We start from the raw sequence: 12735 nt of genomic DNA on the forward strand, positions 1-12735 counted from the left end.
AAACTTTTTGACCCAATGTGTAGGGAATATAGGCTTTAGAATGTCTTTTGCAATTATAGGACGAATCGGCGGTGAACGACCAGGTCGAAACTTGTCTACCTGATAACTGCTGTGGGTGAACACCATCGGTCAATGAATCAGTCTCACTCAATGCGGCACTGCCCGTCCTGCCTCCACCTACTAGACCTTCTGGCTAATCAATTAAATAGCACAAACACCAGGACAGGGGCGCGTTCCCTGAAAAAGTCATTTTTGACTCTTGAGATATCAGGACGGACATGCACTCTCAAACCTTCCCTCCGCCCAATGGTGACTAGCACTAATAACTATTGGTCCAAATGGTCCGGAGCATCACTCTTCGGCTACACATGGTCATTGCAGCATCGAGAAGCATGGATGGATTATTTATCACCCTTACTCAAATCTTCTCTCTCCTCTTTTCATCCATCTGACGACTAACCATCCCATCTGGTATCATTGGCTTGTCTTGACGACAGTCTTTTCTCCTACATACCCAGCCATCATCGCTAGACGACCGGCACTACATTCTGTTCTATAATCCTAGCCCTGGCGGCTCCTTATCGATTGACAACACATTCGTTCTATCTTTATCATCATGAAGATCCAGTCAAAGGCTGCCTCATTCCTTCTCCTTCCCCTCCTTGTTACTTCATCATTGGCGGCGCCAAATGTGAGGAGACACAAACCACTCTTTAGGAAAATTTATGGGAAAAGAGATAACGGAACGGAGACCGCGGAAGTAATAAACAACAGTACAGCTAATGCGATGGAGACTGTCACGGCCAATGCTACAGAGTCATCCTCTGTCACTCCTGTAGCCTCATCAAACTCCACTGCGTCCTCAAGTGCCTCTTTCACCGACTCTTATTCCTCCTCTTTTGCCTCATCCTCCACCTACTCTTCTTCTATCCCTGCCCCCTCAAATTCCACCGACACTTCATCAATCCCTGTCAACACCACCGACAACTCTACAAACACTGCTTCAGGTCTCGATACCCAGCAAGCCAACCCTGCCAACCTTTCGTCTAACGCGATCTCTTCGCTCCTACAGAGCACAGTGGCGTTCGCGACCTACACCTATTCAGTGTACAAGCCCGAAACCGTCACTCAGACTGAGTACCACACCCAGCATTCCACAGAGGTTGTCATCTCGACTTCAACTTCCGTGTCTGGAGCACAAGCGACCAGTAGCGAAAACTATGATGAGAGTGAGGCGGAAAGTTACTGGGATCAGATTCAAGCCGCAGCGAAGAGTTATGCGGAACATATGACGGGGTCTTCTTTGCCCACTATGACTTTGGAAGTTGTTCTTGAGCCTACCCAGGTAAGTTTACTCGTTTTGTTTTGTGATCAACGCTGACACAAATCCATGCAGGAAGCTGATGGTTCTTGGGAGTACATCATCCATATTGGTGCAGATGGTACAGCGACAGCTTCCCCCACTTGGGTCTCTTCAACAGCAGCCGCTACTTTATCTCCATCGGACAGCGCCAACGACCGTTACTCCTCTACTCCCATCACCACTAGTGCCGACCTGAGCGGAGCTTCCACAGCTACCTCGAGCTACTCCAACCCTTACCTGCAAAGCGCTACCAACATCCGAGCTCCTGCAGCTACATCTACTTCCTCTTCATCTGAGCCAACCTCAACGAGCTCATCGAGCAATGAATCATCCTCTTCCAGTGCCGAGGCGTCCTCTTCAGACTCCTCAGACTCTGCTTCCTCAGACTCTTCGCCTTCTTCGTCAAGTTCTGAGGATTCTGGATCTGTGTCAAGCGGTACAACTTCCTCGAGCGCGGAAGAATCAGTTGATGCGTCATCAGACGGTTCCTCTACCTTTTCAAGCTCTGCGGGTGCGGCTAGTGCCAGCGCGACGTCGAATCCTTACGCTGTTCCAGGGCACGGCTCTTCCCACTTCGGGTCCAATTCTAATCCAGACGACAGTGGATCTAGCTCCAGCTCCGGCTCTGGCTCAAGCAACGATGACAATCCCTTGAGCTCTGCTCAGTCTTCATCATATTCTTCAGCGGCTGCAAGCACCTCTACGTCCAATCCTTACAGCGTTCCCGGTCACTCTTCTAGCTATGGTGATTCCACCAGTCCCGGTTCAGAAGGATCAGGCCACAGCAATGCTTCTAGCGGGAGCGAAAGCTCAGAGGGCACCGCTTCTAGCACCGACGCGCAAGCGACATCCATCGGTAACAACGGCAACGGGGGCTCGAACGAAGAGGCTCAGGCTACGTCTACTTCCTCTAGTGTTGAAGGTCAGACTACGGCTTCTGCTACTTCCGTTCCATTCCCACCTTGGTACGGTGGCGTCGGCTCTGATTCCGATGATCCTTCATCTTCTTCCAACTTCACTTTGCCTGACAACTCTACCATCCCAGACAATTCGACCTACCCTATCAACTCTACCTACCCCGATAAGTCTACTATCATTGCCAACGGTTCGCTCCCTGCCAACTCTTCCAATTCTTCCATCCCCCTTCCTTGGGCGAACGATACCAACTCTTCTGTCCCTGGCAACTATTCCAATATTACCGTGCCTGCTGAGGGTGCGAATGCCACGGCTACTTCGTTGACTGGATGGATGAACGCGACAGCTACTTCTTTATCGGCTAATGCCACAGAGACGGCGTCTGCAACGTTAACTTTGGTGAACGGTTCTGTGGCGATGCCTACTGCGAGAACGACGGAGAGTGTTAGCGACGCGAGCGTGAGCGCGATTCAGTCGGAGATTGTTATCGCTTCTTCTTCTGCCAGCGTGAGCATGGAAGAACCCGTCAGTGCATTTGCGAGCGTGACGGCGACAGCGAGCGGAACTAAGAGTGTGATCGCCGAAGAGAGCGTTTCCAGCACCCAATCTGAAGCAGAGACAGAGACGATGCCTGCTACATCTTCTTTTACGGCGGTCAGCTCTTCAGTGACGACGAGGGAGGCTGAGGGTGCCGCTTCGTCAAGTGAATCGGTTCTTTCTACCTCTACAGACAGTTTCTCCTCGCTCAATTTCACTTCTGCCGCTTCTTCTACCGAGACCAATTCCACACCTATCATTACTTCCAGCGACACGAACTCGACTCCTGCCCCTACAATCACTTCCGCCTCCTCGGTAGTTGAGAATGAGGATGGTATCGAGACAGACTATGTTACTTCCTGGACAACAGTTGACTACACCATGACTCGCAGTCTTAACTCCACTGCCATTGCCACCCCTACCATTTCGGCCTCTTCTGACGCCAACGCGACCGTAACCCCTAGCGCGACCGCAAGCCAAAGTACTGACCCTGTCACCGTCTCTTCAGAGAGTCTCACTTCTTCATCCTCCAAAGGAGCTGAGACTGAGACGGCGTCAGAGGTCGAGGGTAGTACTCCGGTGAGCGAGAGCGTTAGTGTTAGTGCAACAGAGCCGGCGTCTGTCATTGAGTCTGCCGTGGGCAACTTTGCTTCTCCCGTCGTCATTTCATCTTCCGCTTCCTCAACTATGAGCGTGGCTGAGACCCAATTCGAGCCTTCCTTTTCCACTGAATCCGCCTCATCTTTTGCAACTGCCAGTGCCATCTCAGCTTCTTCCGAGATTGCGGCCACGCCCACATTATACTCTTCGTCGTATGAAAGTATCTCCGAATCTTCTTCAGCTTCTTCCGCAGAGTCTTTCACGGCGACGTCAACAGCATCTGCAGAGGGTGCTTCCAAGACCAGCGGGGCGGACGAAGATGGGGAGGGAGATGACTGCGACGAGGATGGAGAAGGGAGTGACTTGACAGAACGAGATGATGAGTACGAAGAGGTGTGGGTTGATGAGAATGAGATTGAAGAGGGATGGGAGATTTTGATGTAAAGATTGGGTGAATTGAAGATCTGAAATTGAAAGGGAATATTGTTGATATAGTATACGTACTCGTAGCATGGTAATACAGTCAACGGACGTTTCTTTAATGCGCTAGATAGAAATGAATGGCTCTGGCAGTCTAACCCATGGCAGCTCTTCGAAGACCGCGTCCTGAAGAGCAACAAGCAGCAGCTATCATCACGGAGACACATGATTTGCAAGCTAGTATTGACATGGGCAAAACATAAAACCTCAATTTTCAATCATTCCCGCTCTCCTTCCTTGTCACTGAATCGCACATTTACCCAATATGCAGAATCACAGCATTATACAATCTAGAATACAGTATGATCTGAAGATACAGACGGAGTAAATGGATCGGAAGCTAGATGTTGAAAGGCACATTTGGATCTGCCTGCCAGTCGAATGTACTCCCAGTCACCTGCTCCCAGAATGTTGCCACTCCCAGTGCATTAGGCGTCCCAACGCCACCGCTCCTGCTCCCTGCGCCATTATATCCATCCTGCCCCTGTCCATGCACATATTGCTGCCCATTCTGGCTGACCATCCGTGATAGCTGCCCTTGCCAGCTGGATGATGAAGGCCTTGAACCGTCACCATTAGAGTCAGGTGTAAGTTGCCCAGAGGGAAGAAATTGCTGGCCTATTCTTGTTACTGGTGCAGAATCTCCGGAAGTGCTGTCATAGCCAGCTCCATCCATGCCAAAGTTAAAGTTATTCCAAAAATCGGAAGCACCCCCGCTAAAACCTTGCAACAACTCTAATCCGTCAAAGGTGACTCCTCCAAGATCGAATACCATATCATAAGTGGGCATTGGCTCAGTAAATTGGAGTGGAGCCTGAGACGTCGGCGCGGTCATAGGATAGACTGAATAATACGCCTGAGGGTTTTGAGCCGGTTCATCCTCATTCGAAGCCGTGCGAGTGTCAGAAACTTCAAACACACGTTGTTTCTTTTCTGATGGAAGGACAGAGTGAGATTGCCATTGATTCTCAGCGTGCTGCGGGATAGGCGAGTCAGTTGACCCTCGAGACTGATGACCTTGGGAACGTTGTAGCATCGGCCTCTCTCTGTCCATCTCTCTATACGCAGATGACTTGCGCTTTTTCCCTGATGGCTTTGAAACCATCACTTCTTTCGCACGACTGGCCACATCGTTTAACAATTCCTTCAGTTTTTTTGACCCAGGCCAAACAGGCTCCAAAGCCTGTAAGCACTTCCTACAAGCCTCCACCTGCGAACCCACCGCTTCGATAACTACTTGATCTCTCGCTTGGATCTCGCATAGCAGCAGGATGACTGCTGACGACCACAAGTATTGACAATACATTGCAAGGTGATGAGAGGGTGGTACAAGGGTGCGAGATTGAGAGGCGATGTGGATGACAGATCTGGCAGCATCCACGCAATGAGCGAGCGACTGAGAAGAGGGAGGAGGTTTAGGTCGAGGATAATCGGGTGATGAGGGCAAGAAATTTCGGTGAAGGGTGACGAGGACAGTAAAGTAAGAGTTGGATAAAATGGCGGAAAGAAGGGATACTGAATGAGTTTCTGAAGGATCTTTGTATTTTGAAGGCTATAACAAGTCAGCTACCCATGACGTCCAATGCAAGAGACAACCTACCACGTCGTTCGCTAACCAATCCCTAAGTAACTTGTCTAATTTATTGATCGCATTCTGCTGCTGCACCGCCCACGAAGGATCACTCACCGACCTTCCATTTGAAGGCCGATATAGCAAGTGCACAACTCGCCCGGCAATCTTACAGAGCTTTGTGAGGGCAATAAACCCACTCATTGTCGATACCTCGGGCTCTTTTTCAAATTCAGGTGGTAGAGCTTGCAAGCCCTCCATTGCCATCTTCTCCAGCACGGCATCATCAACCTCCAATGGATATGCTACATCCACATCAAGATCATCCACTCCCAGCGGCCGACCGAGAGAAACTGACATCATCCTCTCCAAACCGTAGATGGCCCACCAACATCGTGAACGCAGCTGTTTTTCTGCGAACGATAAGGGAAGCCGGGCGGTTGATCGATGTAAACCCAAGTCTTGGGCGACACGGATAGCCTGTCCGGCAAGAAGCCATGACATGGGCATAGCGTTTACGCTTGCTTGGAATGCAGCGAGAAGAGTAAGGCATTGGACTTGGTGGATGTTGACGTCTTTTAAAGTGGTGTAGTGTAAGATTTGAGCTCTACGGCAGAATGGTTATTATCTCTCATCTCTCCGCAAATTTAACCACACTTACCTCTCGTACCAGATGACACCTGCCTCTGCCTCACCAGGCAGGACGGTCTCATGACCATCATCACCTCCAACCTTAGCCATTTCTCTTCTCCACGCTCTTGATGTGACAATTGCTCTTTCACCTAGAGCAAATATGGCAAACACGACCGAAATAAACTAGATGCACGGTCAATGTGGTGACTGTTTGGCCTCAAGGGAATGACTCACTCCACCGCCCCATGAGAGATCACCTCTCGCCCGTGCCTCCATTAGCGCCCGGAAATCTCTTCTAAATTCGTGTTCCAAAAGAACAGGTAAACAAGGATGTACCTCCTGAAAGAAGGCATCGACCATTTCCAGTGACTTCTCTGCAGAAGGGTACTGCACCTCATCGACAGAAGGTAATGCTTTGACGACACCTGAACCAGCCACTGGACCAAAATAAGGATTTGATTCTCGAGTAGGAGTAGATGTGACGTTTGACGGTGTGCGATTACTGGAAATGGCTGCATCCATTTGGGTTATAAATGATTGCGTACGCGAAAGCAATGGTCGACCACTTGGTAACTGCCGACCAGAGAAGGAATCGAGAAGAGAAAGCGTATTGGATGAACCTATCCATCGATAATTTCCCCTATCGTCTTGTGTGATCTGACCAACATCTTCAGTATCCGAAGCAGGCTGCGTCGCGCCATCCTCGACAGGCTCACCCTCTCCTTCGACATCTACATTCATCTCTTGAGCTAGTGTTTCAATCCTCCTGGCGGGGACCGGAGGAAGCGACATAGGCATCGGCTTTCCACTATGCGTACTCGCCTCGAAAGCTTCGAGTAAAGGCATCAATCTCGCCTGCACCATCTCAAGACTTTGTACTCTTGTTTCCAAATTCGCCACGTATTGCCTGCTATACGCAGCTCTATCTCTCGTAGGAGGATAAATGCACTCGGCACCAGATTGAAGACATTGTTGACAAGGCCCTAGATTCGCCCTGGAATTTTCCAGAGAAGTCGGAGATGCTGGCAAAGGGATAATCGTACTGGGAAGGGGTGTTCCAGGAAGGCACTTGACCTTCTTGTTCCGGCAGTTCCGGCAAGCTGAGAAAGCTCTTACCGCCGTTGCCGTGTTTTGATCGGAAGTGCCATTCGAGAAAGATGGCCGTTTTTGCTTTGCTTTTTTGCCAGAAGATGAAGATGAGACATGCTTCGGTGGCGGCGGTGATGAATCATTGTGAGCCTCGTATGGCGTTGACATTGTGTCTGGGTCTACACAATTGAATAAGAGGTCCCTTGACGGACCAAAAGATGCTGGGAGTCGTCGTCGTCAAGTCGTTCAATATCTGTTTGTTAAAGAGGACATTTGTTGAAGGGATGTCCGTAGACAACTATTGAGAAGACAGGTTTGGGATTGAATAAGTTGAAAGGATCATTATTCGTTATTGTTTTCTGCATAGTCTTCGTCGGCCGTGGTTGCCGTACGCGACGCATCAACAGCTCTTCTTCTGCGCGAAATCTTATCTTCTGTCACTTACGTACGTTAGTTGTTTCTTTCGACATCACCAGTCATCGATCGAATTTTAACATCAATGGCCACTCAAGTTTCGTCCCAGCCCCATACTGTCTATTGTCTCATCCGCAATCGATTCACTGACATCCGATGAGGCGCAGAGAAGAAAAAAGCGTATAGGCACTTAAACACTAGAAGCACCCTCTGGTCGATCAATTGCGTGATTCTTAGTTGGTGACCGTGACAATTATTTTTCCTGCCATCTACCATCGATATGGTCTTTGTATGTTACCTACAGCAGTCATAGACCACTATTAATTACCATCGACTCCACCAACAAGGCCTCTACAGGCTGAATAGAACGGAATACGATATTACAAGCACTGCTTCAAGCAACACAACAACTAGCGTCGCGTCTACGGCGAACGAATGTTATTTTCATTATGTCCAATATCATCAAGAGTAATACTGTTACCTTCTCTCGCTGTGGGAATACGTTTACCCTTTTTCGTCACGCCTTTGAATTTGATCGTCGGGGATAAACCGTGTCCTCAAAGCAAGTGGCAGTTATGTGAACGAGACTGCCAGTCAAGAGACCTGGGGCCCGGTACTCGTACTATTGGCGGGAAAGTCCACGAAGACGGAATACATCCAGTTTGGCAGCGGCATTTAGAGGCAAAGGAAGGGTTGATTATTTTGGGTGAGCTCTTTGCGTTTCTATCTTGAGAAGAGGGAAAGGAGGCTCATCCGGGGACAGCTGAACGTATCGCCCTGCCTGTCGCCTTTTACCATATGATTTACGGCATCGGACCATTATTATGCTGCTATAAAATTTTAGCATCGAACTTGCCCATGCTATCAAGAGCTCATTCACAATTCCAATGATGTGGATCTAGGAGCTGTCAAAAAACCCGTCGTTGCGATTGGGACATAACAGTTGAAGTTGACTTTCTGAGAGCCCAAGTCCAGTCCAAGTCACCCTCGTCAGGAGATAAGAATGTGAATAGAGACAACCCGCAGACCTTCGAAAGCGAATGTGGCTGGCAAATGTACATCAGGTCTATCAAATGCAACCTCGTCCCCGCCGCGTGCTTGCCAAATTTACAGGTTTCAGGTCCTGATCAGTAAAGTGGTTTATATACCTTTCTCAATATACGCCAACGTACGGCAAGAAGTGTGAGATCTTTCATGACAACTAAGAGACGGCTGGCGACTGAGTCCTTCTTCGCATCCTCATCGCCATCACCGCTTTGTAATTATTTGGAGGGATGCTTGTCTGACATCGACACTAATCTGGACAAATTTACGGGGTGGCTCACCCCTTCTATCAAAGCGGAGCTCATTGCAGCAACTATCAAACAGCTAAGTATCAGCTCAACACTTTTGCCCTTTCCTTTCCGATAGGTCTTACAAGAAGAGAGTCGACGAGGCAAGGATGCGCATAGGTACAATTTCAGAGTTTGATCTCACTGCCCGACCAACTTCGTTGACAACCTACCGTGAAGCGTTGATTGATCACCACAATCAAACTCTCGATAATGATATGGAATGGAAAAGTAGAGGAGTAGTGGCATGGCTGTCGCCACTCGACCTCTTAACCTCCACATTTACATCAAACTCCTCATGTAAGGTCGAGGGTCGCTTCTACAAAACCTGCTCTTCTTCTTGTCAGCACGGCTATGACAGTAACCCTTCTACATCCCACTTCAGTCCGCGTCTGAACATACTCTTCGTTTACGGCCCCGGCCTTTCCTCACCGACCCCCGAGAGATATACCGAGGTAGAGAGATCGACCACCTTCCACCACCTCCCTCGCCACCAGGTTTCGGCAACGCAAACAGATGTAGAACTGGCTGGTGCAGGAAAGATGAGTTAGCAGAGCTGGAGGTGAAAAGTATATAAGATAGTAGTTTTACATAGTTTTAGATACTTGTCGATCCACTATTGTTGTCCTCTCCAAGTACCTTTTCATCTACCTAAGCTATCATCTTCCGGCATTGGTCTGGCAGTCTGCTAAAAGAGGCCCTCAGATCATTTTTGTCCCTAACCTGTTGAAGGCTATCACCAGAAGAAGATAGCCCCCTGACAAGTAGATGCCGAATACGCACGCAAGGTTTGTGCGATGAGAACGCACGACTGTCACTGTCCTTGTAATCAGCCTTGTGCGTGGGCATCATACTGTCTACTAGTAGCTGGTGGTCAAAGAGACATTCGCTAAACGTTATTGCTATATTCGAGATAGAGGAATATAGTATAATGACCTGCAGAAATGAGGTACAACTAGATGGAATTTGGACAAGTAGACGTGTTAACCAGACAGTTACCATCCTCATCACCGGCGGATTACTGATCATTGATGCTAATGCGGTCGCGCGCTGCATATATTTCATGTTCTTCCATCATCTTACCAGTACCATCATAGCATCACTGGCGTATAGTACAAGTACATAACCAACAAGTTTGATAGTCTGTGCTCTCATACAATTTGATTTAAATGATACTATCAAGAATACAATATTGTCCGTCTTCAAAACGTTTTATCATACGCCCAGCGCGACCGCCGCGTAGCTCTTGTGCTTCTCCTCCTTTGTGACGATTGCTTTCTTATCATTCTCGCCGTCCTTCTTTTTCGGACCGAGTTCCAAATGAGCCATATCATCCTCCATCTCCATCTCCCCCAGTACGATCACGTCTTCTTCACCATCACTACACACATTCTCATCTCTCTGCTCTACTTGCTCCGGACGGCTCAATGCAGAGATATGTTCCCAATCATCATCTCCATAATCATCTTCATCTTCCCCATCTGAATCCGATCGAGTGGCCAGGAGAGCTGGGGTGGTGGGAGTGTTGAATAATGCGCCAGAGATGGCATCAGGATGGGCCAATGTTGATTTTGTAGTGGTGAGTAGGCTGATGGGTTTAGGTACTAGGTCATCAGGCGCATTGGGGATTTCGCCTTCGGAGAGCGCGATGACTTGGGGATTGGTGACAAAATCAAAACCAAGAGTGGTTGCTGTCGTAGCTATGACCGTATTAATAAAACACTAGATGTATGGCATTAGAAGTGGACATACTCCTCTTTCCCCTTTTATCCCTGCCATCCATGATAAGCCTCTCTAATCCAACATCCCTCTTCCCCTCCACACTCCTACTCAGCTCTTTCGCTTCTCTGCCCATCGATCCACTCAACTTCATCGGAACGCTCTTTGGACCAATTTCTGGCAGTAATGCCATCTCTGCACGCCAATCGGCAGTATTCTGCGGGGTGGCGGAAAGTGACTTGCGCGGGACGGCAGCGCCGGGGCGAGTAGGCCTCTGACGGTGGCGGGGGTTAGGGATGGGACGGGATGGGATGGGCATTGTTTCGAGGATGGGTGAATATATAGAGGTGGGAATAGGGATGAGGTGAAGATATTGATGGATGGGGTATATAAAATGTAGTCCACTTGCGCAGACACGTGTGATGGGGGACCCGCGGGGTGGCGAGTCGAGGTGGCGGAGGGTACACGGAAAAGGTGATGATAGAAATTAACTTGTAAAGTTGGGGTGTTGGCGATGCTAACTATAGCTCCAGTGGGTGGCAATTGACTCTGTAAGTTATAAAGGCGGAGCGAGCATTATATGACAACTCGAGTCAACGGCGATATGGCTCCTTGGACAATGGACAGGCCACTCAGCCAGGGCGACGCGCCTCTTATCTCGGCCAGATGCGCGCCCGGGGGGTAAATAAACAACGCACCCTGACGATGACGTCGCATCCTCCTTTATCAGTGCGATGTCCGAACACATGATTTAATAATGCCGAGGGCCCAGTTGCAGTGGCCACCTCACGGCCCGGGAGAGCGGAAGGTTCGTTCAGTTATTCATTATTATGATTCAGTGGACAAAGTGTTTAAGACAAAACTCATGAAGACGGCAGACAAGTCCTTCGTATAGTGTGATCTTCAGAAAGGGAGAGCTTAGATTCAGTCGTATTAATCCAAAAGCTGCTCTACATACTTCTCGCCATGTTATAGATTTCCAAGATCTCCTAAATTCCCTTTTCAACCATCCACCGACTAATTCCGCCAGCACATCCTGTATAGATCGAAACCCTTCAGCGCCTCACTATTCCTCATATTTTGATTGAGCATTTTTAAGAGCAAGGATATGCTCGTTGATATAGCCACGCGCTTGAAGTTCTTTCAGAGAAGCGTATTTGGCACCGTTAACCTTGCCCAGGCAAATCTGTAATGACATGATGACAATAAGCATACTTTCATCTCCTTCCATCAAAAGGAATTTACATCTGATCCACAAGCACAATCAAAGCCTTGTGCCATATCCCACTCGGTACTGGGGTAAAAAAACTCGAGAGAGTCTCCCTTCTTTATGCCCTTGGAACTAGCATATACTGCCCATTCATTAGGTCGAAGAGGGGGCAAGTGGACTTCGGTCGTTGGGGAACAGGAATGATTCACTTTAAAAGGATAAGAGGTCAGCACCCGTAAAAATTCAGACTGCAAAAACGAGGGAAGAAGGGAACATACTGAATAAGAGGTCAGAGTTGAGTTCGAGGTGATCGCTTGGGCCGGGCCCGAATTGGACCGAAGAATAGGCCTTTTCGGGAGCAAGGGATATGTTGGTGAGTGGAGTTATCAACTCGTTGGGAGCGAAGTCCTAAGAACCCAGGACGAAAGTCAGCTTCACTCCTTCCGCTCACTTCAAAAGCAAACCCTTCTCCCTCCAGAAATACTCGCCCGCAAAGCAACCAGTCGACTTGCATAACCTTCTTCTAACCCTTTACTAGCAGTGAACTCGACGCGGAACAAGTCAGGATGCGTAGGCTGGTACGTCTTGCCCCCGAAAGTGTTGGAAAGAGTGGGCTTGATCCATGCTTGTTGGGGTTCAGGAAGGAGAACAGGGTTAACGGTCGCAGTGGGCATGGCGAACAAGAATGAGCGGTCTGCTAGGTTGTGATGAATGTCTTATGGAGGGACTATATGTCGGCAAGGATGACTCTTTATTGAATAGAGCAGACGAACAAGATAGCCAAGCCATAAACAACGAACGATTCGATATAGGAAACGCTGGAGAACTGTAAATTCTCCGTCTTCGTATTCCACTTGCGAGTCATTCATCCCTT

General features: G+C 48.8%; 6 protein-coding genes; 2 read left to right on the forward strand and 4 right to left on the reverse strand.

The window, feature by feature from the left end:
• CNAG_04182 (hypothetical protein) overlaps positions 1-71 on the reverse strand; it is a 920-nt gene extending 849 nt beyond the window's left edge. The window contains exon 1 of the mRNA XM_012196253.1: positions 1-71. This exon is cut by the window's left edge and continues 539 nt beyond it. The gene's annotated coding sequence lies outside the window, so the exon portion shown is untranslated.
• Positions 72-285: 214 nt separating this feature from the next.
• On the forward strand, positions 286-4017 carry CNAG_04183 (hypothetical protein). XM_012196254.1 has 2 exons: positions 286-1345; positions 1397-4017. Exons 1-2 carry the CDS (start codon positions 617-619, stop codon positions 3857-3859), a joined length of 3192 nt encoding a protein of 1063 aa, XP_012051644.1. The 5' UTR covers positions 286-616; the 3' UTR covers positions 3860-4017.
• Positions 3743-7566, reverse strand: CNAG_04184 (hypothetical protein). The gene is made up of 4 exons (XM_012196255.1): positions 6333-7566; positions 6127-6281; positions 5496-6072; positions 3743-5447 (listed from the first exon to the last, which is right to left on the reverse strand). Exons 1-4 carry the CDS (start codon positions 7353-7355, stop codon positions 4236-4238), a joined length of 2967 nt encoding a protein of 988 aa, XP_012051645.1. The 5' UTR covers positions 7356-7566; the 3' UTR covers positions 3743-4235.
• A 127-nt stretch (positions 7567-7693) lies between these two features.
• Positions 7694-9093, forward strand: CNAG_07997 (hypothetical protein). XM_012196509.1 has 2 exons: positions 7694-8307; positions 8365-9093. The coding sequence occupies exons 1-2, from the start codon at positions 8037-8039 to the stop codon at positions 8490-8492; spliced, it is 399 nt and encodes a 132-aa protein (XP_012051899.1). The 5' UTR covers positions 7694-8036; the 3' UTR covers positions 8493-9093.
• Positions 9094-9977: 884 nt separating this feature from the next.
• Positions 9978-11391, reverse strand: CNAG_04185 (hypothetical protein). XM_012196256.1 has 2 exons: positions 10685-11391; positions 9978-10632 (listed from the first exon to the last, which is right to left on the reverse strand). The coding sequence occupies exons 1-2, from the start codon at positions 10968-10970 to the stop codon at positions 10148-10150; spliced, it is 771 nt and encodes a 256-aa protein (XP_012051646.1). The 5' UTR covers positions 10971-11391; the 3' UTR covers positions 9978-10147.
• A 68-nt stretch (positions 11392-11459) lies between these two features.
• On the reverse strand, positions 11460-12719 carry CNAG_04186 (hypothetical protein). XM_012196257.1 has 4 exons: positions 12350-12719; positions 12140-12269; positions 11897-12069; positions 11460-11837 (listed from the first exon to the last, which is right to left on the reverse strand). The coding sequence occupies exons 1-4, from the start codon at positions 12533-12535 to the stop codon at positions 11718-11720; spliced, it is 609 nt and encodes a 202-aa protein (XP_012051647.1). The 5' UTR covers positions 12536-12719; the 3' UTR covers positions 11460-11717.
• Between the last annotated feature and the right edge of the window lie 16 nt (positions 12720-12735).

This window comes from Cryptococcus neoformans, chromosome 9, assembly GCF_000149245.1.
Source record: "Cryptococcus neoformans var. grubii H99 chromosome 9, complete sequence".
Lineage (NCBI taxonomy): Eukaryota > Fungi > Basidiomycota > Tremellomycetes > Tremellales > Cryptococcaceae > Cryptococcus > Cryptococcus neoformans.

Coding starts and splice junctions, on each gene's coding strand:
- CNAG_04184 (XM_012196255.1), bottom strand. CDS start 7,355: ATGTCAACGCCATACGAGGCTCACAATGATTCATCACCGCCGCCACCG. Junction 6,282..6,332: donor ATCTCTCATGGGGCGGTGGA/GTGAGTCATTCC, acceptor CCGTGCATCTAG/TTTATTTCGGTCGTGTTTGC. Junction 5,448..5,495: donor ATTGGTTAGCGAACGACGTG/GTAGGTTGTCTC, acceptor GACTTGTTATAG/CCTTCAAAATACAAAGATCC.
- CNAG_07997 (XM_012196509.1), top strand. CDS start 8,037: ATGTTATTTTCATTATGTCCAATATCATCAAGAGTAATACTGTTACCT. Junction 8,308..8,364: donor GGAAGGGTTGATTATTTTGG/GTGAGCTCTTTG, acceptor ATCCGGGGACAG/CTGAACGTATCGCCCTGCCT.
- CNAG_04185 (XM_012196256.1), bottom strand. CDS start 10,970: ATGCCCATCCCATCCCGTCCCATCCCTAACCCCCGCCACCGTCAGAGG. Junction 10,633..10,684: donor GGATAAAAGGGGAAAGAGGA/GTATGTCCACTT, acceptor ATACGGTCATAG/CTACGACAGCAACCACTCTT.
- CNAG_04183 (XM_012196254.1), top strand. CDS start 617: ATGAAGATCCAGTCAAAGGCTGCCTCATTCCTTCTCCTTCCCCTCCTT. Junction 1,346..1,396: donor TTGTTCTTGAGCCTACCCAG/GTAAGTTTACTC, acceptor AAATCCATGCAG/GAAGCTGATGGTTCTTGGGA.
- CNAG_04186 (XM_012196257.1), bottom strand. CDS start 12,535: ATGCCCACTGCGACCGTTAACCCTGTTCTCCTTCCTGAACCCCAACAA. Junction 12,070..12,139: donor CAACTCTGACCTCTTATTCA/GTATGTTCCCTT, acceptor ATCCTTTTAAAG/TGAATCATTCCTGTTCCCCA. Junction 11,838..11,896: donor ATTGTGCTTGTGGATCAGAT/GTAAATTCCTTT, acceptor ATGTCATTACAG/ATTTGCCTGGGCAAGGTTAA.